Source organism: Chrysemys picta, chromosome 3, assembly GCF_011386835.1.
Source record: "Chrysemys picta bellii isolate R12L10 chromosome 3, ASM1138683v2, whole genome shotgun sequence".
NCBI classification, from domain to species: domain Eukaryota; kingdom Metazoa; phylum Chordata; order Testudines; family Emydidae; genus Chrysemys; species Chrysemys picta.
In genome coordinates, this window is record NC_088793.1 from 80,097,640 (window position 1) to 80,120,573 (window position 22,934).

The window sequence follows — 22,934 nt, forward strand, 5'->3', positions numbered from 1 at the left end:
AACCCCCGAAATAGCAGGATACATTTGTTGATTTACTCTTTTTTACTGCTACTGGAAGAGGTAGTGAGATAACCAATAGAGGTAAAGTTGCTATCTGCTTTTCATTCCCCGGAGGGGGTCCTATAACACAGTTTGTTTATGGGCACCGAGATGTCCCATGAATCCTCCATAGAGATCTTGAGGAAACTTTCCTGGACGTAGTCTGCAAATCCTCTGCTGAAGGTTTCTGGGAAGGGCTATCTTATTTCTTCCTCCACAGTAGGACACTTTCCCATGCCACTCAGTGATTACTTCAGCAGGCACCACTGCAACACACAAGCTAGCAGCACCAGTCTGCAGCCAGATGCCTGGAGGAGCTATTCCTTTTCAGCCTCTGTTACCCTCAGGAGTGAGCTATGAGCTAAAATCACCATGGCTTGTGCAAAACAGTGCCAGTATTCATTTCAACTGCCCTATATGCCTATACTCATGCTCATGAGGTATCCCCTCTTATTTCTCCAACTTCCCTCCTCTCTGCAGGGCCATACTCACCATGGCTGGCACTGCCACTGTGCTCTACCAATCCCAAGGAGAAGTGAGAATGTAATGCTTGCAACTGTTGTGGATCAAGGGGTGTGAGTTCAGTATACCAAGTTTCCTTTATCTTGTGAATACACTCACAATAAGACTGTGACAGGATCCCCGTGTTGCAGTCTGGGACTGTGGGACCCTTAAGACCCCTTAACTCTCCAGCCTGGGCTGTCTTAATCACAATTTGCTAGTGACAAGAAGCACATCCCTTGAGCTACTGTGATCACTCAGCACAATGGCATGTGGAGCCCCACACCCAGCTAGATTGCATGAATGCTCCCAAAGCTACTCATATATGCATCCGAAGAAGTGGGCTGTAGTCCACGAAAGCTTATGCTCTAATAAATTTGTTAGTCTCTAAGGTGCCACAAGTACTCCTGTTCTTCTTTTTGCGAAAGCTACTCATGAATCACAGAGAAAGGCACCAGCCAAATCCCCCCAGCTCCCAGCCCTGTACCTCAGGACTATATTGTTTTACACTGCTGAAGCCGGGCAGTGCAAACTTATTAATTGGTTTACCACTTCATCAATGGAAAGTGGATATACACCAGCCTTTGCAAACCTGAGCAGATTCATCACACACTTCATATAAACTCACTGTTAAAAATGAACAGTAAAACAAATTTATTGACAGCAAAAGATAGAGTTTAAGGCCTGGTCTACACTAGGCGTTTATGTCGAAGTTAGCGCCGTTAAATCGAATTAACCCTGCACCCGTCCACACTGCGATGCTATTTAGTTCGACATAGAGGTCTCTTTAATTCGACTTCTGTACTCCTCCCCGACGAGGGGAGTAGCGCTAAATTCGACATGGCCATGTCGAATTAGGCTAGGTGTGGATGGAAATCGACGCTAATAGCTCCGGGAGCTATCCCACAGTGCACCACTCTGTTGACGCTCTGGACAGCAGTGCGAGCTCGGATGCTCTGACCAGCCACACAGGAAAAGCCCCGGGAAAATTTGAATTTGAATTCCTTTTCCTGTCTGGCCAGTTTGAATCTCATTTCCTGTCTGGACATCGTGGCGAGCACAGCAGCACTGGCAACGATGCAGAGCTCTCCAGCAGTGATGGCCGTGCAGTCTGGGAATAGAAAGAGAGCCCCAGCATGGACTGATCGTGAAGTCTTGGATCTCATCGCTGTGTGGGGCGATGAGTCCGTGCTTTCCGAGCTGCGATCCAAAAGAAGGAATGCAAAGATCTACGAGAAGATCTCTAAAGACATGGCAGAGAGAGGATACAGCCGGGATGCAACGCAGTGCCGCGTGAAAATCAAGGAGCTGAGACAAGGCTACCAGAAGACCAAAGAGGCAAACGGACGCTCCGGATCCCATCCCCAGACATCCCGTTTCTACGAGGCACTGCATTCCATCCTCGGTGCTGCCGCCACCACTACCCCACCAGTGACCGTGGACTCTGAGGATGGGATACTGTCCACGGCCGGTTCCTCAGACATGTTAGGGGACGGGGAAGATGAGGAAGGAGATGAGGAGGGCGAGGCAGTTGGCAGCTCTCACAACGCTGATTTCCCCGACAGCCAGGATCTCTTCATCACCCTTACAGAGATCCCCTACGAAGCGTCCCCAGCCATTACCCCGGACACAGAATCTGGTGAAGGATCAGCCAGTAAGTGTTGTAAACATCTAAACATTTATTTTTAACAAAACAGGAATATTAACAATTAAAAGAATGGGTTGTTCATGATTAGTGTGCCCTAGGCGCTTAACGGTTTAGTAAGGGGCAGTGCAAGTTTTGAAAAGAAATCTAGCAATGTCCGGTTTTCAGTGATTGTCCTGCACAAGCCGCTCTACTGTGTATTCCCTGCTACTGCAGCTACAGTAAAATGCGGTCTATATGTGCGGGGATAGAGCAGTAATCCTCCTGGGACATCTCGATGAAGCTCTCCTGGAGGTAACTTGAAAGCCGTTGCATGAGGTTCTTGGGGAGAGCGGCCTTATTGGGTCCTCCGAAGTACGACACGTTGCCGCGCCACGAGATTATCAGGTACTCGGGGATCATTGCTCTGCACAGCAGGGCGGCATACGGCCCTGGTCTTTGGAGGCTTTCCCGGAGCATTCTCTCTTTGTCGCTCTCGGAGATCCTCATCAGGGTGATGTCGGCCATGGTGACCTGCTTTTAATTAGGTAGGGGAATGTTAGTGTTGGGACTGCTTTCCCGTTCCTTTACAGAACTGTCACCGCTGGTTTGCAGCCACGCGGTGGAGGCGGGAGAGGGGCAGCCGAAAGGGATCATTCCCGGGGACAGCCGCGAGGGGGTGGGACAGGGGCAGAGTTCCCGCTTGCCGGATTGCTGGCAGCAGGGACTGACATTGATTTAAATGTGAAATGAGGCCAGTGGTAATATAAAAGTTTTAAACTGCCACAAGTGTACGGCTTACCATGTCTGCCTGCAACAGAAATTCCGTTGTGCTGCCTCGCTTCTCAAATGTGCTGTTCAAGACCCCAGGCACAGAATGCGAAGGCCGAGAATTCGACCTTGTGCTGAGTGCGCATGTGAAAGGTGCTGTGCATGGTCTTGTTCACAGAGAAAGACTATGTTCTTTGTTCACAACTACATTTATCTTTCAGAGGAATTCACTCCCTTTTTCCCATTTCCACAGCCCCGTCTGCGACTGTCTCACAACCTAGCCTGGAATCACACTCCCAGAGGCTAGCGCGGATTAGGCGTAGGAAGAAGAGGACACGGGAGGACATGTTCTCTGAGCTTATGGCCTCTTCCCAAGCCCAGGCAGCACAGCAGACCCAGTGGCAGGAGAACTTGACCCGAATGCACCAAGCCAACATGGCTCGGGAGGAGAGGTGGCGGCAGGAAGACCAGCAGGCGACTCAAACGCTGCTTGGACTACTGAGGGAGCAAACGGACACGCTCCGGCGCCTTGTGGATGTTCTGCAGGAACGGAGGCAGGAGGACAGAGCCCCGCTGCAGTCCATCTCTAACCGCCCTCCCCCGCCACCAAGTCCCATACCCACCTCACCCAAAGTGCAAAGAAGGAGAGGCGGCAGAGTCCCTGCTAACTCTCACTCCACCCCTGCAGAGAGCTCTAGTAGCAGAAGGCTCTCATTTCCCAAAATTTGAAAAGTTCTTTCCTTCCCGCCTGACACAAGCCCACGTCCAAGTTTCACCTCCCAATGCCATGTGTAGTTGATAATAAAAAATTCGTTTCTGTTAACTACTGTTTCAATCATGTTCTTTTGGAGGAGGAGGGGAAAGGGGGTTGGAAATTGGACAGGACAGTCTCCTTTGGCAGGGTACATAGTCGGGGGCAGGCACAGCAGCAGGGCACATACACAGTGCAGTGATGCAGTGACTAGTTGCCCCGGTTAGTCTGGGAGGTTGTTTTGATGTAATGTTGGGGGGGGTGGGTTGCTCTGTGACTTTGTGGCGGGGGAGGGCAGTTACAGATCTTAAGCGCCGGTCCTTAGACAGGATCACAGAGCCACACAGCATGGGATCTGTAACCGTCCTCCCCCTGCCACAAAGTCAAATAGACCTCCCATACACACAGTCCCGATCAGGAGGGGTGACAGGCTCCGTTGAAACAAGCATCCCACCGCAGCGGAGCCTGTCAATCCTTGAGTTTAGAAGCTGCATTCGCATCACAACACTAGACCCGCCCCGCACCACAGTCTGCGTCCCAGTTTTAAAAAATTCCCGCTAAAACAGTATTAAAGAAAACGGTGTGCTTTAACAAAGTAGAACTATTTTTATTTCGACACGTGTGTTGGAGGGGGGGTGAAGGGGGTATGTAACTGGATAGGATAGTCAACATTACCTGGGTAAAGAAACGGGGGCAGGTTTAGCTTCTCAGTACACAAACTATAAAATCACAGGTTACCCTGCTCAATCAGGAACTTTGCTTTCAAAGCCTCCCGGATGCACAGCGCTTCCCGCTGGTCTCTTCTAATCGCCCGGCTGTCTGGCTGTGAGTAATCACCAGCCAGGCTATTTTCCTCAACCTCCCACCCCGCCATAAAGGTCTCCCCCTTGCTCTCACAGAGATTGTGGAGCACACAGCAAGCTGCTATAACAATGGGGATATTGGTTTCGCTGAGATCACAGCGAGTCAGTAAGCTTCTCCATCTCCCCTTGAGACGGCCAAAAGCACACTCCACCACCATTCTGCACTTGCTCAGCCGGTAGTTGAAGAGTTCTTTTTCAGTGTCCAGGGCGCCAGTATAGGGCTTCATGAGCCAGGGCATTAGCGGGTAGGCTGGGTCCCCGAGGATGACTATAGGCATCTCCACATCCCCAACAGTTATTTTGTGGTCCGGGAAGTAAATACCTTGTTGCAGCCGTCTAAACAGACCAGAGTTCCTGAAAACACGAGCGTCATGAACCTTGCCCGGCCATCCCACGTAGATGTTGGTAAAACGTCCCCTGTGGTCCACCAGTGCTTGCAGCACCATGGAAAAGTATCCCTTTCGGTTAATGTACTGGGTGGCCTGGTGGTCCGGTGCCAGGATAGGGATGTGAGTTCCATCTATGGCCCCACCGCAGTTTGGGAATCCCATCGCTGCGAAGCCATCTATGATCGCCTCCACGTTTCCCAGGGTCACTACCTTTGGCAGCAGTACATCAACGATTGCCTTCGCTACTTGCATCACAGCAACCCCCACGGTAGATTTGCCCACCCCAAACTGGTTCGCGACTGACCGGTAGCTGTCTGGCGTTGCAAGCTTCCAGAGGGCTATGGCCACTCGCTTCTGTACACTCAGTGCAGCTCGCAACCGGGTGTCACTGCGCTTCAGGGCAGGGGACAGCAACTCACAAAGTTCCAGGAAAGTTCCCTTCCGCATGCGAAAGTTTCGCAGCCACTGGGATTCATCCCAGACCTGCAGCACTATGCGGTCCCACCACTCAGTGCTTGTCTCCCGTGCCCAGAATCGCCGTTCCACGGCATCAACATGACCCATTGCCACTGTGATGTCCTCGGCGCTGGGTCGCCTGCTTTCTGACAGGTCTGTGCTACTCTCAGACTTCAGGACATCACCGCGGTGCCGTAGCCTCCTTGCCTGACTTTTCTGCATCTGCCTCAGGGAAACCTTTATGATAAGCTGCGAGACGTTGAGAGCGGCCACAACTGCAGCGATGGTCGCAGCGGGCTCCATGCTCGGAGTACAGTGGCGTCCGCGCTGTCAATGACTGGAAAAGCGCGCGAACTGTTTTCCCGCCGGCGCTTTCAGGGAGGGAGGGCGGGAGTGATGGACGGATGACGACAGTTTCCCAAAAGCACCCTCGACTCATTTTGTTACCCAGAAGGCATTGCCGGCTACACCCAGAATTCCAATGGGCAGAGGGGACTGCGGGAACTGTGGGATAGCTGACCACAGTGCACCGCTTCGAATGTCGACGCTATCACCGTTAGTGTGGACGCACAAAGTCGAATTACTGTCCTTAGTGTGGACACACACGTTCGACTTTGCAATATCGATTACAAAAATTCGATGCAAGTAAAATCGAACTACTCTCGTAGTGTAGACAAGGCCTAAGTGATTATAAGTGATAGGCAAAAAGTCAGAGTTAAAATATGAGGACGCAGTCCAAACTCTCAACCCTATTAGACTGGGCAACAGCTAGATTAAGCAGTTTTTCTCACCCCACTAGATATTGCAGTCCTTAATATACAGGTTTGTCCCTTAAACCTTGGCCAGTCTCTTCTGTTGGAGTCTTCAGTCTTCTTTTGAGTTTCTGTGTTGCTTGCAATATAGGTGGGGCAGGAGAAAAGCCAAGTCTGGGGCCCCTGTGTTCTGTTTTATACCCTTAGGCCTTGTCTACACTACGAGAGTAGTTCGATTTTACTTGCATCGAATTTTTGTAATCGATATTGCAAAGTCGAACGTGTGTGTCCATACTAAGGACAGTAATTCGACTTTGTGCGTCCACACTAACTGAGAAAGCGTCGACATTCGAAGCGGTGCACTGTGGTCAGCTATCCCACAGTTCCCACAGTCCCCTCTGCCCATTGGAATTCTGGGTGTAGCCGGCAATGCCTTCTGGGTAACAAAATGAGTCGAGGGTGCTTTTGGGAAACTGTCGTCATCCGTCCATCACTCCCGCCCTCCCTCCCTGAAAGCGCCGGCGGGAAAACAGTTCGCGCGCTTTTCCAGTCATTGACAGCGTGGACGCCACTGTACTCCGAGCATGGAGCCCGCTGCAACCATCGCTGCAGTTGTGGCCGCTCTCAACGTCTCGCAGCTTATCATAAAGGTTTCCCTGAGGCAGATGCAGAAAAGTCAGGCGAGGAGGCTACGGCACCGCGGTGATGTCCTGAAGTCTGAGAGTAGCACAGACCTGTCAGAAAGCAGGCGACCCAGCGCCGAGGACATCACAGTGGCAATGGGTCATGTTGATGCCGTGGAACGGCGATTCTGGGCACGGGAAACAAGCACTGAGTGGTGGGACCGCATAGTGCTGCAGGTCTGGGATGAATCCCAGTGGCTGCGAAACTTTCGCATGCGGAAGGGAACTTTCCTGGAACTTTGTGAGTTGCTGTCCCCTGCCCTGAAGCGCAGTGACACCCGGTTGCGAGCTGCACTGAGTGTACAGAAGCGAGTGGCCATAGCCCTCTGGAAGCTTGCAACGCCAGACAGCTACCGGTCAGTCGCGAACCAGTTTGGGGTGGGCAAATCTACCGTGGGGGTTGTTGTGATGCAAGTAGCGAAGGCAATCGTTGATGTACTGCTGCCAAAGGTAGTGACCCTGGGAAACGTGGAGGCGATCATAGATGGTTTCGCAGTGATGGGATTCCCAAACTGCGGTGGGGCCATAGATGGAACTCACATCCCTATCCTGGCACCGGACCACCAGGCCACCCAGTACATTAACCGAAAGGGCTACTTTTCCATGGTGCTGCAAGCACTGGTGGACCACAGGGGACGTTTTACCAACATCTACGTGGGATGGCCAGGCAAGGTTCATGACGCTCGTGTTTTCAGGAACTCTGGTCTGTTTAGACGGCTGCAACAAGGTATTTACTTCCCGGACCACAAAATAACTGTTGGGGATGTGGAGATGCCTATAGTCATCCTCGGGGACCCAGCCTACCCGCTAATGCCCTGGCTCATGAAGCCCTATACTGGCGCCCTGGACACTGAAAAAGAACTCTTCAACTACCGGCTGAGCAAGTGCAGAATGGTGGTGGAGTGTGCTTTTGGCCGTCTCAAGGGGAGATGGAGAAGCTTACTGACTCGCTGTGATCTCAGCGAAACCAATATCCCCATTGTTATAACAGCTTGCTGTGTGCTCCACAATCTCTGTGAGAGCAAGGGGGAGACCTTTATGGCGGGGTGGGAGGTTGAGGAAAATAGCCTGGCTGGTGATTACTCACAGCCAGACAGCCGGGCGATTAGAAGAGACCAGCGGGAAGCGCTGTGCATCCGGGAGGCTTTGAAAGCAAAGTTCCTGAGTGAGCAGGGTAACCTGTGACTTTATAGTTTGTGTACTGAGAAGCTAAACCTGCCCCCGTTTCTTTACCCAGGTAATGTTGACTATCCTATCCAGTTACATACCCCCTTCACCCCCCCTCCAACACACGTGTCGAAATAAAAATAGTTCTACTTTGTTAAAGCACACCGTTTTCTTTAATACTGTTTTCGCGGGAATTTTTTAAAACTGGGACGCAGACTGTGGTGCGGAGCGGGTGTAGTGTTGTGACGCGAATGCAGCTTCTAAACTCAAGGATTGACAGGCTCCGCTGCGGTGGGATGCTTGTTTCAACGGAGCCTGTCAACCCTCCTGATCGGGACTGTGTGTATGGGGGGTCTATTTGACTTTGTGGCAGGGGGAGGACGGTTACAGATCCCATGCTGTGTGGCTCTGTGATCCTGCCTAAGGACCAGCGCTTAAGATCTGTAACTGCCCTCCCCCGCCACAAAGTCACAGAGCAACCCACCCCCCCCAACATTACATCAAAACAACCTCCCAGACTAACCGGGGTAACTAGTCACTGCATCACTGCACTGTGTATGTGCCCTGCTGCTGTGCCTGCCCCCGACTATGTACCCTGCCAAAGGAGACTGTCCTGTCCAATTACCAACCCCCTTTCCCCTCCTCCTCCAAAAGAACATGATTGAAACAGTAGTTAACAGAAACGAATTTTTTATTATCAACTACACATGGCATTGGGAGGTGAAACTTGGACGTGGGCTTCTGTCAGGCGGGAAGGAAAGAACTTTTCAAATTTTGGGAAATGAGAGCCTTCTGCTACTAGAGCTCTCTGCAGGGGTGGAGTGAGACTTAGCAGGGACTCTGCCGCCTCTCCTTCTTTGCACTTTGGGTGAGGTGGGTATGGGACTTGGTGGCGGGGGAGGGCGGTTAGAGATGGACTGCAGCGGGGCTCTGTCCTCCTGCCTCCGTTCCTGCAGAACATCCACAAGGCGCCGGAGTGTGTCCGTTTGCTCCCTCAGTAGTCCAAGCAGCATTTGAGTCGCCTGCTGGTCTTCCTGCCGCCACCTCTCCTCCCGATCCATGTTGGCTTGGTGCATTCGGGTCAAGTTCTCCCGCCACTGGGTCTGCTGTGCTGCCTGGGCTTGGGAACAGGCCATAAGCTCAGAGAACATGTCCTCCCGTGTCCTCTTCTTCCTACGCCTAATCCGCGCTAGCCTCTGGGAGTGTGATTCCAGGCTAGGTTGTGAGACAGTCGCAGACGGGGCTGTGGAAATGGGAAAAAGGGAGTGAATTCCTAAGAAAGATAAATGTAGTTGTGAACAAAGAACATAGTCTTTCTCTGTGAACAAGACCATGCACAGCACCTTTCACATGCGCACTCAGCACAAGGTCAAATTCTCGGCCTTCGCATTCAGTGCCTGGGGTCTTGAACAGCACATTTGAGAAGCGAGGCAGCACAACGGAATTTCTGTTGCAGGCAGACATGGTAAGCCGTACACTTGTGGCAGTTTAAAACTTTTATATTACCACTGGCCTCATTTCACATTTAAATCAATGTCAGTCCCTGCTGCCAGCAATCCGGCAAGCGGGAACTCTGCCCCTGTCCCACCCCCTCGCGGCTGTCCCCGGGAACGATCCCTTTCGGCTGCCCCTCTCCCGCCTCCACCGCGTGGCTGCAAACCAGCGATTACAGTTCTGTAAAGGAACGGGAAAGCAGTCCCAACACTAACATTCCCCTACCTAATTAAAAGCAGGTCACCATGGCCGACATCACCCTGATGAGGATCTCCGAGAGCGACAAAGAGAGAATGCTCCGGGAAAGCCTCCAAAGACCAGGGCCGTATGCCGCCCTGCTGTGCAGAGCAATGATCCCGGAGTACTTGATAATCTCGTGGCGTGGCAACGTGTCGTACTTCGGAGGACCCAATAAGGCCGCTCTCCCCAAGAACCTCATGCAACGGCTTTCAAGTTACCTCCAGGAGAGCTTCATCGAGATGTCCCAGGAGGATTACTGCTCTATCCCCGGACACATAGACCGCATTTTACTGTAGCTGCAGTAGCAGGGAATAAACAGTAGAGCGGCTTGTGCAGGACAATCACTGAAAACCGGACATTGCTAGATTTCTTTTCAAAACTTGCACTGCCCCTTACTAAACCGTTAAGCGCCTAGGGCACACTAATCATGAACAACCCATTCTTTTAATTGTTAATATTCCTGTTTTGTTAAAAATAAATGTTTAGATGTTTACAACACTTACTGGCTGATCCTTCACCAGATTCTGTGTCCGGGGTAACGGCTGGGGACGCTTCGTAGGGGATCTCTGTAAGGGTGATGAAGAGATCCTGGCTGTCGGGGAAATCAGCGTTGTGAGAGCTGCCGACTGCCTCGCCCTCCTCATCTCCTTCCTCATCTTCCCCGTCCCCTAACATGTCCGAGGAACCGGCCGTGGACAGTATCCCATCCTCAGAGTCCACGGTCACTGGTGGGGTAGTGGTGGCGGCCGCACCGAGGATGGAATGCAGTGCCTCGTAGAAACGGGATGTCTGGGGATGGGATCCGGAGCGTCCGTTTGCCTCTTTGGTCTTCTGGTAGCCTTGTCTCAGCTCCTTGATTTTCACGCGGCACTGCGTTGCATCCCGGCTGTATCCTCTCTCTGCCATGTCTTTAGAGATCTTATCGTAGATCTTTGCATTCCTTCTTTTGGATCGCAGCTCGGAAAGCACGGACTCATCGCCCCACACAGCGATGAGATCCAAGACTTCACGATCAGTCCATGCTGGGGCTCTCTTTCTATTCACAGACTGCACGGCCATCACTGCTGGAGAGCTCTGCATCGTTGCCAGTGCTGCTGTGCTCGCCACGATGTCCAGACAGGAAATGAGATTCAAACTGGCCAGACAGGAAAAGGAATTCAAATTCAAATTTTCCCGGGGCTTTTCCTGTGTGGCTGGTCAGAGCATCCGAGCTCGCACTGCTGTCCAGAGCGTCAACAGAGTGGTGCACTGTGGGATAGCTCCCGGAGCTATTAGCGTCGATTTCCATCCACACCTAGCCTAATTCGACATGGCCATGTCGAATTTAGCGCTACTCCCCTCGTCGGGGAGGAGTACAGAAGTCGAATTAAAGAGACCTCTATGTCGAACTAAATAGCATCGCAGTGTGGACGGGTGCAGGGTTAATTCGATGTAACGGCGCTAACTTCGACATAAACGCCTAGTGTAGACCAGGCCTTAGTCCATTGCTTGGAGAACACAAGTCCAGGCATGTCAGGTGGGCATTGCTGAATCCCCAGGCAAGGTTGAGCAATTCCCCTAGTGTGGTCTTATGCAGGTGAGTCATTGAATTGTAGCTCCCTTGCTGGACAATAGCTGTTGATGGGTTGTTTGACACCCACCCGGGTGTTGGTTATTTTCCTTGGCATTGTCTATTGAGAGCCAGTAGCTGGGTGCTTCCCAAACCCACAGCATATTTTAGTGACAGCCGTACAACACAATTGTCATCACTTCATATGCATTAATGATATAAATATTTAGATAGAACAGTGAGTTTGAGCAGATCATAACCTTTCCCCTGATACCTCACACGCCTGCTTTACATGCAATATCACAATTATATATATACATGAGGAATATGGGGGTTACAGGATGCTCCCCCAATGTATAGAATGTCACAAGGACCTCTGTGCATTGTTTCTTTTGAAGCTGGAAATGTGGCATTGAGAGTCTCTCCGTCCACACCAGTTCAGCTCAGCCAGACTAGGAGGAGAAGGACGAGGACGCGGGAGGACATGTTCCAAGAGATCCCCCAAGCCTCCGCTGCTTTAGATATTGAGCACAGGGGTTGGAGGACCACCCTCACAAAAAGCATGGCCAGGGATAGAGAGGACAGGAGCAAGGAGCAGGAAAAAAAGACGGATGTGAAGCAGGGGATGCTAGTGCTTATCAAGCAGCAAACAGACATGCTGCCGAGTCTTGTTGAGCTTCAACAGTCCTGTACTCACCGCCCTCTGCAGCCCATAAAGAACTGCAGTCCAAGACCTCCTTACACCCACCCCCCTACATTCCATATGGAGTCCAGGGCCATTGCACTACCCCTGCCACTCCACCCTGGGGGGGGGGAAGCACAGGCAATCACAACTGCACATACACTGACCTGTGAAAGATATGGTTGGGATATGTGTTTCTGAAATGGAAATGACTGTGTTTTCCTCCCAAAAGTTCTTTTCCCTTTATTTATTAAGTTTCATTAAATTATAAATGTGTCTGTTTACATGGGTATGGAATAAAAGTCTATTTATGGAAACTTAATTCATCTTTATTAGTTTACAGCATATGCTGGCTGGCGCTGACATCATTCACAGATAATAGTAATAGCTCCATTTGCAATGCTATATTACTACAGACACAGCAGTCATTACAAGGTTCATACCAGGGCACAAAAGGGCAATGCCAAATTACACTGAACAAATTACAGCACCACGCATTACTGTGGCTCACTATTGAAATGGTCTTTCAAAGCCTCCCTGAGCTGAGTAGCTCCAGGTTGAGATCTTCTTATAGCCCTGATCCAGCTGCTCAAAATCAGCAGACAGCCATTCCACCTCCGCCCTCTACCCCGGCAGAAATTTTGCCCCCTTTGCTTCCCAACTATAGGTTCAGCCTGATGCAGGACATAGCAGGCAGCTATTACCATTGGAATATTTTTTCCATTGAGGTCCAGTCTCATGAGTAGACAATTCCAGTGACCTTTCAAATAACCAAAGGCATGTTCAACTGTCCTGCATCAGGCTGAACCTATAGTTGAAGTGCTCCTTGACACTGTCGAGGTGACCGGTGTCAGGGTTCATGAACCATAGGAGTAAGGTGTAGGCTGGGTCTCCCAGGCTCACTGTTGGCATTTCAACATCCCCAATAGTAATCTGCTGATATGGAAAGAAAGTCCTTGATTACAGCTTTCTGAACAGTCCCGTGTTCTTAAAGATGCGTGCATCATGCACCTTCCCTGACCAGCCCACATTGATGTTGGTAAAATGTTCCTAGTGATCCACCAGTGCTTGGATTACCATAGAAAAGTAGCCTTTTCTATTGATATACTCTGTGGCAAGGTGATCAGGTGCCAAGATAGGAATATGTGTGTCATCTATCACAGTTTGGAAACCCCATTTCTGCAAAAGTATTCACTATGTCCTGCACGTTGCCCTGAGTTACAGTCTTTCATAGCACAATGCCATTAATGGCTTTGCACACTTGCATTGCTACCAGGGTGGCTGCAGGGTTTTGGCTGCCCCAAGCAGCCAAACAAAAAAACAAAACAAAACCAAAAAAAAGCCACAATCGCGATCTGCGGCGGCAATTCAGCAGGAGGTCCTTCGCTCTGAGCAGGAGTGAGGGACCGTCCACCGAATTGCCACTGAAAAGCTGGACGTGCCGCCCCTCTCCGGAGCAGCCGCCCCAAGCACCTGCTTGGTAAGCTAGTGCCTGGAGCCGGCCCTGATTGCTACAGCCCCCACAGTGGATTTTCCAACTCCAAATTGATTCCTGACTGATCAGTAGCTATCAGGTGTTCCAAATTTCCAAAGAGTGCTTGCCACTCGTTTCTCCACTATCAGTGAAGATCTCATTTTGGTGTCACTGTGCTGGAGGGCTGCGATGAGTGTGGGATGAGTGTGGCACACAGATCCTGGTATGTGGTCTTGTGCATCCAAAAGTTCTGCAGCTACTGCTCGACATCCCAAACCTGCATCACAATGCAATCACACCAGTCAGTGCTTGTTTCTCAAGCCCACAACCAGTGCTCTACCATCTGCAGCTGCTCCGTGCATGCTGCCAACAACTTTTAATTGTTTCTTTCTATGTCCCACAGCAATCTAGTCTCGAAGGAATTGTCATGTTCCCCGCAGCTCCTCTGAAGGCTCTGCATATACCACAAGATCAAGCACCCCGTGCTCACATCACTCGCACAATATTGCAGAGTTGTGCAGGATCCATGCCTCTGCCACAGATGGCAGCCTGCAATGAGGGACGTGCAGGTTTGCGAGGATTTAAAAAGAGAGGCATGAAATATTATGGGATGCAGATGACAATACCGGATGGAGAACACTGCATTATGGGACATTGAACTCATGTTCCCAGTCACCCCTGCATGACTTGTTTTGACCCAATGAGGTCCCAAAACATCCTGCACTAGATGATGGTGAGTTGCACCGTAGGATAGCTATCAACGGTGCACTGGTCTCTGCGTCGATGCAAGTGCTGCTAGTGAGGATGCACACCACTGACACAAGGAGTGTAGCGTGGCCACACAAAGCGATTTAATTACTGCAGCTTCTGTATGCCAACGTAACTTTAATTTGTCTTGTCAATGTGCCCTGAGAGGCAGTAGCTAGGTCGACAGAAGACTTCTTCCATCAATTTATCAGTGTCAAAAATGGGGCTTAGGTTGCCTTAATTACATTACACAGGGTGTAACGTTTTTCATAGCTCTGAGTGATGTAGTTAAGCTGACCTAAGGTCATAGTGTAGACCAGCCCTCAGGCAAAATGGAAGAAGCAATGAATCCTCTTTGTGGAGTGAAGTAGCTGGTACAAGAGTGGGATATGGAGTGAAGTAGCTGGTACAAGAGTGGGATACTGCTGACGGCATTGAGACACATAGTGAAGCTAAGTAGAGCGAAGCCCTGTGTGCTCAGGGCTTTCCCTGGGTCAGATTGCAAATGCAGGGACTAAGGGACTGATTGGTTGCACCTTAGTATGTCTGTCTGTGAGAGCAAGAGAAGCAGTCGTGAGCACAGCCCTGGGTAAAAGCCAAGAGGCAGTTTTTCTTTTGGACACAGTATATGCTGGAATAGCAAGGTAACTGCTATTGTTTGTTTCTATTATGTTCAGGGAAGTAGGTGCAGAAACAATATTGCACCAAAGAAACACCTGACCCATACGATCAGTTTCTTCTCCTAATAGAAACAACTGGGCAAGGCCCTGAATAATGGTTATTCCTCCAAGCCAAATAGGGGAACAACGTAATTTAGATATGAATATACTTGGCAATCTGGTTTAACATAGTTGATTCTGGCTTCTTCTTGGCATTCCCAGAGGGGGTGCTGGGCAATTGTCCTGCCTCTCTACGGAAAGTATTGTGTTGTTTAACAGACTCCCCTCATGTCTCTCCTGTGCCATGTTTTTATGGGTCATTAGGAGGAGGCTTGGGCTATGGTGCTTTCACTATGCTGATGACAACGAAACTCCTTAACCTTCATCTCCTCTGACCTAGCCAATGCTGTGAAGGGGATTAGCCAGTGTCTGGATGAGTGTGAACTAACTGAAGCGCAAGCTGGATAAGTGTGAAATGATGGTGGTAGGTCAAGGAAGTCACCAGAAGGTATAGTGAGGGTTATATATGCCTCTTTAATTGAGGATATATTCCCCAACATTTGTTACTAAAGCTGACAGGCAGTGAGTATTGTTGGATCTCCAGTTGCTGATGAATAATCACATAGCTGCAGTGTAGAGGAAAATAGATTTTCCATTCCACAGGAAATGATGACATTTTGAATTATTTTTTTCTGAATTGAAAATGTTACACATTCCCATACAATGGAAATTCTTAAAAAAAATCAATTTGGAACCATTTAGATATTTCATTTTGATAATAGAGAATTGTTTTATTAAATAATGTGAAAACATGCATAGAGCATAACATTAAAAAACAAAATAGAATGAAATGAGAAAAGCAAACCAAAAATATTTTACCTTATCAAAATGAAATGTTTCAACATTAGTCAAATGGAAAAAAAGAAAGTCTAAATGATTTATTTTGACTTTCTTCCATTGAAAATGTCTTCAGAATTGAAACATTCCCTTGAAATATTTAGATTTTGTTGAAACTGGATTTTTAGGACTGAAAAAACCTGTTCAGTTGAAAAGTTTTTGGCCATTGTTAATCATGATAATTTCTTTCAAAGGCAGAATTTGCTACTGTGATCAGTCCTTTATCTTGTCAAGATCGGACTATAGCAACATTGTCTACAAGTGATTGCACCTTAAATCAACGTGAAAATGAAAGCCAGTACAGAATGTGGCAGCCTGCATGAGGAGCTTAGTGCCTCTCTGGGAGCACATGGATTTAAGGAGATGGTTTCATCCTTATAAGCCCTAAACAGTCTGGGTCCTGCCTACTTGAGAGACTACATCTGTCCTCATGGATATGATATCCATAATATTCAGCCACATTCTCCCCAAGGTCCCCTGAATTTTGGAATTTAATCCTCACTTTATTGATCCAAAATTATCCAGGTTTGCAGAACTTCAAGGCTCACTACAAGGTCCAGCTACTTACACAAACTTTAGTGGATCCAGGCCAGATGATTGTAGGGCGAAGAACTTGTTTGGACTTGATTTTATTGAAGTTGGTCAATTTATTTGGCTTGAAGATAAGCAGCAATTGCTGGCTTTCTTTTTGAATTTTTGGTTTTTGACAAAAGGTCCTACAGACCAGGATAATCCTGGTATCTTCTGTGTGTGTGTGAGAGAGAGAGAGAGAGAGCACAAAGAGGGTAGAGAATGCGGAAGGACAGAGTGAGCAAGATTGTCCACAGGTTTAACATTTACTTTTACAGGAGATAACCCAAGAATTTTTCTTCCTGTAATATACTTCTAGTGTGTCCGATCAATGACAAAGATTTTTATCCATCAAAGGAAGTTATCAGAATTATTGAGAATTCTCACTGGTGCTGTACTCCAATATGAAAAAAGCTTCAACCACTTAAAAATATTTCAACTACCTTGAAACTGAAATCTTTAACCGAACAATGCTTGTCAGTAGAAGAATATTGAAATAACTAGGTGCTTCCCAGGAGGAGAGAGATTCTATGGTACACATGAAATGAAGGATGATAACCTATAATAGACTCCATAACATATCCTTTTTTATGTTTCAGCTGTAGAGGTAGTCTTCCTATTCATTAATTAAATCAAGGTATGCAAAAGTTAAGATGATTAACATAAGAAAAATAGTGTTATCCCAACTTTTTAGAGGTAAGAACAATTTGAAATCTGCTCTAAAAAAAATGCTACAATACTTTTCTCCCTGCTGTGCATCCTGTGTAAAATTGCATTGTTCAAAGAACATTCATAAGGTTGCAAAGTCAAGCACTCAAAAGGTAGGATATGCCAGATATAAGGCTTCCTGTTCAACCTTAATTTGCGCCCCCCTTGCATATGCATTTTGATAGTCTTTAATTACATGATCAAATAATTTTTGCGCAGCATCCCTGCCTCATTCAGTGCACAGGATAGATGTGCTTACTTAAAGAACAGCTACTGAACATTTTATTTTCTTGTTGTTCAGTGTATTGCCCCATGACTTATTTACCGAGCACTATCCAAACCCTGTTCTGAAAAAAGAATTACTAATTTTCTCATGGGCTCTTTCTATGATGCTCATTACTAAAGTATCTAAGAGCTTCACAAATATTAATAAATTTAGTTGCACAACACCCCTGTGAGATGAGTGGGGAATATTATCCCCATTTTACAGATGGGCAACTGAGGCACAGAGATACTATGTCAAAAATGTGCACTAATTTTGGGTGCCCAATTTGAGATGCTTAGCTTGCCAGAATTTAACAAGGGCAAAACAATGTAAATGTCTCTAGCCTTATCTTTGGAAATGACTGAATTATTTTGGATAACATTTTCCAAAATATTCAGCCTCAAACAGTTACCCAGCATGGAAAATTTAAGCGCAAACAGTTAAAGTTTGGCAAAGTTATAAGCAACTGAAAGTTATAAGCAATAATGTGAAATGTCAGGTAACATTTATAATAGGTAATGTATTGGCCAGACCTGCAATAAACAATCATAACACAAAATAAGTAGCATTTCAACACAAAGGTGGTTACTGTTGGATTTCTGAAATGGTTTAACATTTGTAATGCAACTTATTCTAAATCCTGTGCAGTGTTTTAAGGTTGTTAGTTTACCAAACTTAAAAGGCAAACTAACTGTTTTTCTTTGTGCACAGGTGATATGGAATTTCTTTCTGTTATAGTAATAAATTGATTTAAAACTCTAAAAGCTTTTGGGCATCCATCTACAGAAAATATAAATCCATTATGTCAGAGACCTAGTCTTTCATTAAAAACAACTTTATATTAACATGACAGAGGAGATGTGCTGGAAACCAAACTCCAGCAATTCCTGTCAGTATAAATGAGTAGAGAGATCTTATTTTAGCAAACCTTTCCATTTTTTTCTTCCATTGCAGTGACTTAACTGTTATCTTCAGGGGTTTTGCAGCTATCGTGAAAATTGCTGTCATTAATTCTTAACCAAACCCACTCTCATAAAGAAATAAACTTTTAGGGTTTCCCAAGGCAAATTAGCTCACAGATGTGGATTAAAATGACATATGATTCATGACTCAACCACTAACTTTTCTCCTTGAGACAGAATTGCTAGCATTTTATCACTATTAATTATCTCTGTAGAAAACTCTCCTTGATATAACGGTCTACCAACTTAGTAATCTAGGTCTCAAATTTCTAAGTTATTAATAGCATGTGGACAATATTTAATAGACAGTCATAAAGCAAGCCAACAGAGACATGCAAATGTAGTCATCATCATTTTCTTCCATCTCTCCATCCCAAACAAAAATATCTAACTTGACTCTTACTAATGTTGTTTTGAGATTTTTCTATACAATTACGTAAAATGATGCTGCTTTGGAATTTTGTTCAATGGTGCAAAAAAAAGAGAGATGATCATAAGTTTAACCTACAGAAAGTTAGCTGTGGTTGTTGTCATTAAACTTGAATGTCAGCTCATTTGAGTGTATATGGAAACAGGAAATTAACCAATCTAAGTCTTCTCACAGAGACCCAACGATTCCTGATAAATGTCACCAGGGTTTCCTGCATGTTTGTTTGAGATATAAACGCCAGATACATGTTGTGAATTATGGCTGAAACAATTTCTTTTAACAAGCACAACCAACAATGGCTATAGGATGCAAGCAAAACAAACAACTATGGTTATCACTTATTATATTTGTTGTGGGTTTCTTTTCCATAAAAGGTACTTGATTGCTCACATTAATGTCATATACTGTTACAATACTTCTATTATTCTTAATGCCTTTGCACAATAAATAAATAAATAAAAATCAAGTATTCTTCTTTAGCAGATAACCAGAGATATGCAGGTGCTCAAACTTGCAGTATCTAAACAAGTAGAACTTCTCCTGACCTTAATGAGAATTTTGTCTGTGTAAGAACAGCAAGATTAGGTTCGATAGGGCAATTTGTAAAAGTATGACTTATTGTATATTCCATTGCCTTAAATAAGATGTGTTAAACCTGCAATATGAGGCTACTAAATTATACTCCAGCATTTTTGCTTTGGAGGATAAGATTAAATTCAAAATGATCTGGACAAACTGGAGAAATGGTGTGAAGTAAATAGGATGAAATTCAATAAGATGTAATTCTTCCACTTTGCTCCGTATTGATTAGGCCTCAACTGGAGTATTGTTTCCAGTTCTGGGCACCACATTTCGGGAAAGTTGTGGACAAAATCCAGAGAAGGGCAACAAAAATCATTAAAGGTCTAGAAAACATGACCTATGAGGGAAGATTGAAAAAAAGTTGGGTTTGTTTAGGCTGGAGAACAGAAGAGTGAGAGGGGACATAAAAGGTTGTTACAAGGAAGAGGGAGAAAAAAATGTTCTCTTTAACTTCTGAGGATAGGACAAGAAACAATGGGCTTAAATTGCTGCAAGGGCGGTTTAGGTTGGACTTTCGGGAAAACTTCCTGTCAGGGTGGTTAAGCACTAGAATAAATTGCCCAGGAAGGTTGTGAAATCTTCATCATTGGGCATTTTTAAGAGCAGGTTAGACAAACACCTGTCAGAGATAGTTTAGATAATATTTAGTCCTGCCTTGGTGCAGAGGACTGGACTATAAGACTTCTTAAGGGCCCTTTCAGTCCTACAGTTCTATGATTTCACTGTACATGGGACCATAGGTGTCAACTTTCTAATGTGCTGGGGAGTGCTCCCGTGGGCTCTGCCCAGGCCCCATCCCTACTCCACCCCTTCTCCTAAGGCCTCAACCCCACCATGCCTTTTCCCACCCCTGCCCATCCTCTTCCCACCCTGTCTTTTCCCGCCCCTGCTCCACTCCTGCCCTGAGCGTACCCTGTCCTTGCTCATCCTCCCTCCCCGCCCTCCCACAGTGCCTCCTGCATGCCATGGAACAAGTGATCTGCAGTGGGTGGGAGGCACTGGGGAAAAGAGGAGCCACTAAGTAAATAGGATGAAATTCAATAAGTACAAATGCAAAATACTCCATTTAGGAAGGAACAATCAGTTGCACACACACAAAATGGGAAATGACTGCTGAGGAAGGAGTACTGCAGAAATGAATCTGGGGGTCATAGTGGACCACAAGCTAAATATGAGTCAACACTGAAACGCTGCTGCAAAAAAAGTGAACATCATTCTGGGATGTATTAGCAGGAGTGTTGTAAAGAAAGACACAAGAAAGTAATTCTTCTGCTCTACTCCATGCTGATTAGGCCTCAGCTGGCGTAATGTGTCCAGTTCTGGGCACCATGTTTCAGGAGGGATATGGACAAATTGGAGATCGTCCAGAAAAGAGCAACAAAAATGCTTAAAGGTCTAGATTCTCAAACTTTTGTACTAGTGACCCTTTTCACCACGGTGTTTGTCTAACCTGCTCTGAGTGTGACCTCTCTTATAAATTAAAACACTTTTTAATATATTTAACACCATTATAAATGTTGGAGGCAAAGTGGGGTTTGGGGTAGAGGCTGACAGCTCGCAACCCCCCACATAATAAACTCATGACCCCCTGAGGGATCCCGTCCCCCAGTTTGAGAACCCTGGTCTAGAAAACGACCTATGAGGGAAGATTGAAAAAATTGGTTTTGTTTAGTCTGGAAAAGAGAAGACTGAGAGGGGACATGATAACAGTTTTCACGTATGTTAAAGGTTGTTACAAGGAGGAGAGAGAAAAATTGTTCTTACCCTCTGAGGATAGGACAAGGAGCAATGGGCTTAAATTGCAGCAAGGGAGGTTTAGGTTGGACATTAGGAAAAACTTCCTAGCTGTCAAGGTGGATAAGAAGACTAGAAGAAATTTCATAGGGAGGTTGTGGAATCTCCATCATTGGAGATTTTTAAGAGTAGGTTAGACAAACATCTGTCAGGAATTATCTAGATAATACTTAGTCCTGCCATGAGTGCTGGGGACTGGACTAGATGACCTCTCGAGATCCCTTCCAGTCCTATGATTCTATGATGGGGGGCTGCCAGCATTTTTTTTTCTGTGGGTGTTCTAGGCATGAGACACATGCAGAAAAAATGAGAGATAAAATACAAAGTTTTTTTTTTAAAGAACTTCATATTCATGAAGATTTTATCAAGGCTTAAATGAAACTAAGCTATCTTAAATAATATACTGAATTTTCCTTTTACATGTTTTTCAGAATAATTTTTATGAAAAATCAAGTCACTGTGTTTGCCTTATCTGTATTCATGCCCATTATTGTATATTTTTAGCAAATATTTTATTAAAAAGTTGAGTGGCAGTAATGCTTGCTGAAACAGGGACATTTAAACAAATATTTTAGAGTAGTTATGGAAAGTACATTTGAAATTCTTAATAATGCATATTCACCTCAGAAATCTGACTCAAAATTTACATGGACCTGACCCAAAGTAGATTGAAGTTATTGGAAAGACTTCCACTGAGTTCAGTGGATTTTGGATCAGACCCACAATCCGGGAAGAGACATTTGCCATTTGACCTAACCTTTTAGTCAAAACAGCAGCTGCAATTCAAAATTAGACCTAACTATTCCAAGCAATTTTCACAGTACATTTGCAGAAAACGTTGATCAAATAATTTCAGACAAATAAACTTGCAGACCATTTGTAACGAACCATTTGCAAATAGGAAAAAATGGCTAAATTTGACCTACTACTGTTGTGATAACTTGCCCTACAAATGTATCCTAATTGTGAGTTCAACTGTAAAAAGTGAGTAAAACTTTGTAAGTGATAACAATAATTTATAAAAACAAATGTTGATGGGAAAAGGTGCAAAAGTGAAACAAACGGAATTAGTCTAAACAAAAAGGGCTACTGACACAATTCAAGGACTGTGTTAAGAAAAGAAGTGTGAGATCAAAAATCACTGAATCAAAATTGGTGTGTTGGTAATCAGGTTTCATTGGTAGACAAAATAATGAGGGGATGCTCTGTTCCACCCATAACTCCCTTTTTAGTGTCCTTAAAGAAAGAGACTTTAGGGAAGAAAAAATGTCTACTTGAGGTAGCTTCACCATCATGGTTGCCACCCACCAATCTCCTGGGACTCAGGGTCTTCGTTATGCTGAACCTGAAAGATGTCCTGAGCAGACCAGACCAGGGAGACGGACTCAGATAACATTTCTACCTCTACTGGCTGTGGCTGAATCTCAGACACCAGCTAGGATGTGGGACTTCCCTCAGCCGCTAGTATGTATTTTTTTCGTCCCCATTTTATTTATTTTTTTACCATCCTTCTCCTTTTGCTTTCTGTTTGATCAGCACCTGGCTGTCCAAGAGTACATATTTCACAACACTGCTTTGAGCCTATGACCAAAGAGGCAGCTAAAAGCAATGCCATAAACAGCAACCCAATCCGGATACAAGTTTGCCAGGTCTCAGAGTTTCTGATAAGACAGCTGCGTGTTGGGCTGCGTTTTTGCAGCAGTGACATCAGAGGTGAAAGTCAACACCAGAGATAGAAACTGCAGCTCCAATCTTTATTGTTCTTTTCTCAGTCTTTTTTTGTTGTTGTCATCTTATGAAACTAGATCGACTTTAATACCAGCAGCAATAACAAGAATTTCAGCCCATCTCAGCTATCTTCTCGTTTTCACAGAAAGAATAACTA

At 46.1% G+C, this 22,934-nt stretch overlaps 2 protein-coding genes across 2 annotated transcripts; one reads left to right on the forward strand and one right to left on the reverse strand.

Moving 5' to 3' along the window:
* The first annotated feature begins 1,216 nt into the window (after nucleotides 1-1,216).
* On the forward strand, nucleotides 1,217-4,985 carry LOC135982285 (uncharacterized). Its single transcript, XM_065588260.1, has 2 exons — nucleotides 1,217-2,194; nucleotides 3,189-4,985. Exons 1-2 carry the CDS (start codon nucleotides 1,618-1,620, stop codon nucleotides 3,662-3,664), a joined length of 1,053 nt encoding a protein of 350 aa, XP_065444332.1. The 5' UTR covers nucleotides 1,217-1,617; the 3' UTR covers nucleotides 3,665-4,985.
* A 3,684-nt stretch (nucleotides 4,986-8,669) lies between these two features.
* Nucleotides 8,670-10,810, reverse strand: LOC135982286 (uncharacterized). Its single transcript, XM_065588261.1, has 2 exons — nucleotides 10,234-10,810; nucleotides 8,670-9,239 (listed from the first exon to the last, which is right to left on the reverse strand). The coding sequence occupies exons 1-2, from the start codon at nucleotides 10,808-10,810 to the stop codon at nucleotides 8,764-8,766; spliced, it is 1,053 nt and encodes a 350-aa protein (XP_065444333.1). The 3' UTR covers nucleotides 8,670-8,763.
* Between the last annotated feature and the right edge of the window lie 12,124 nt (nucleotides 10,811-22,934).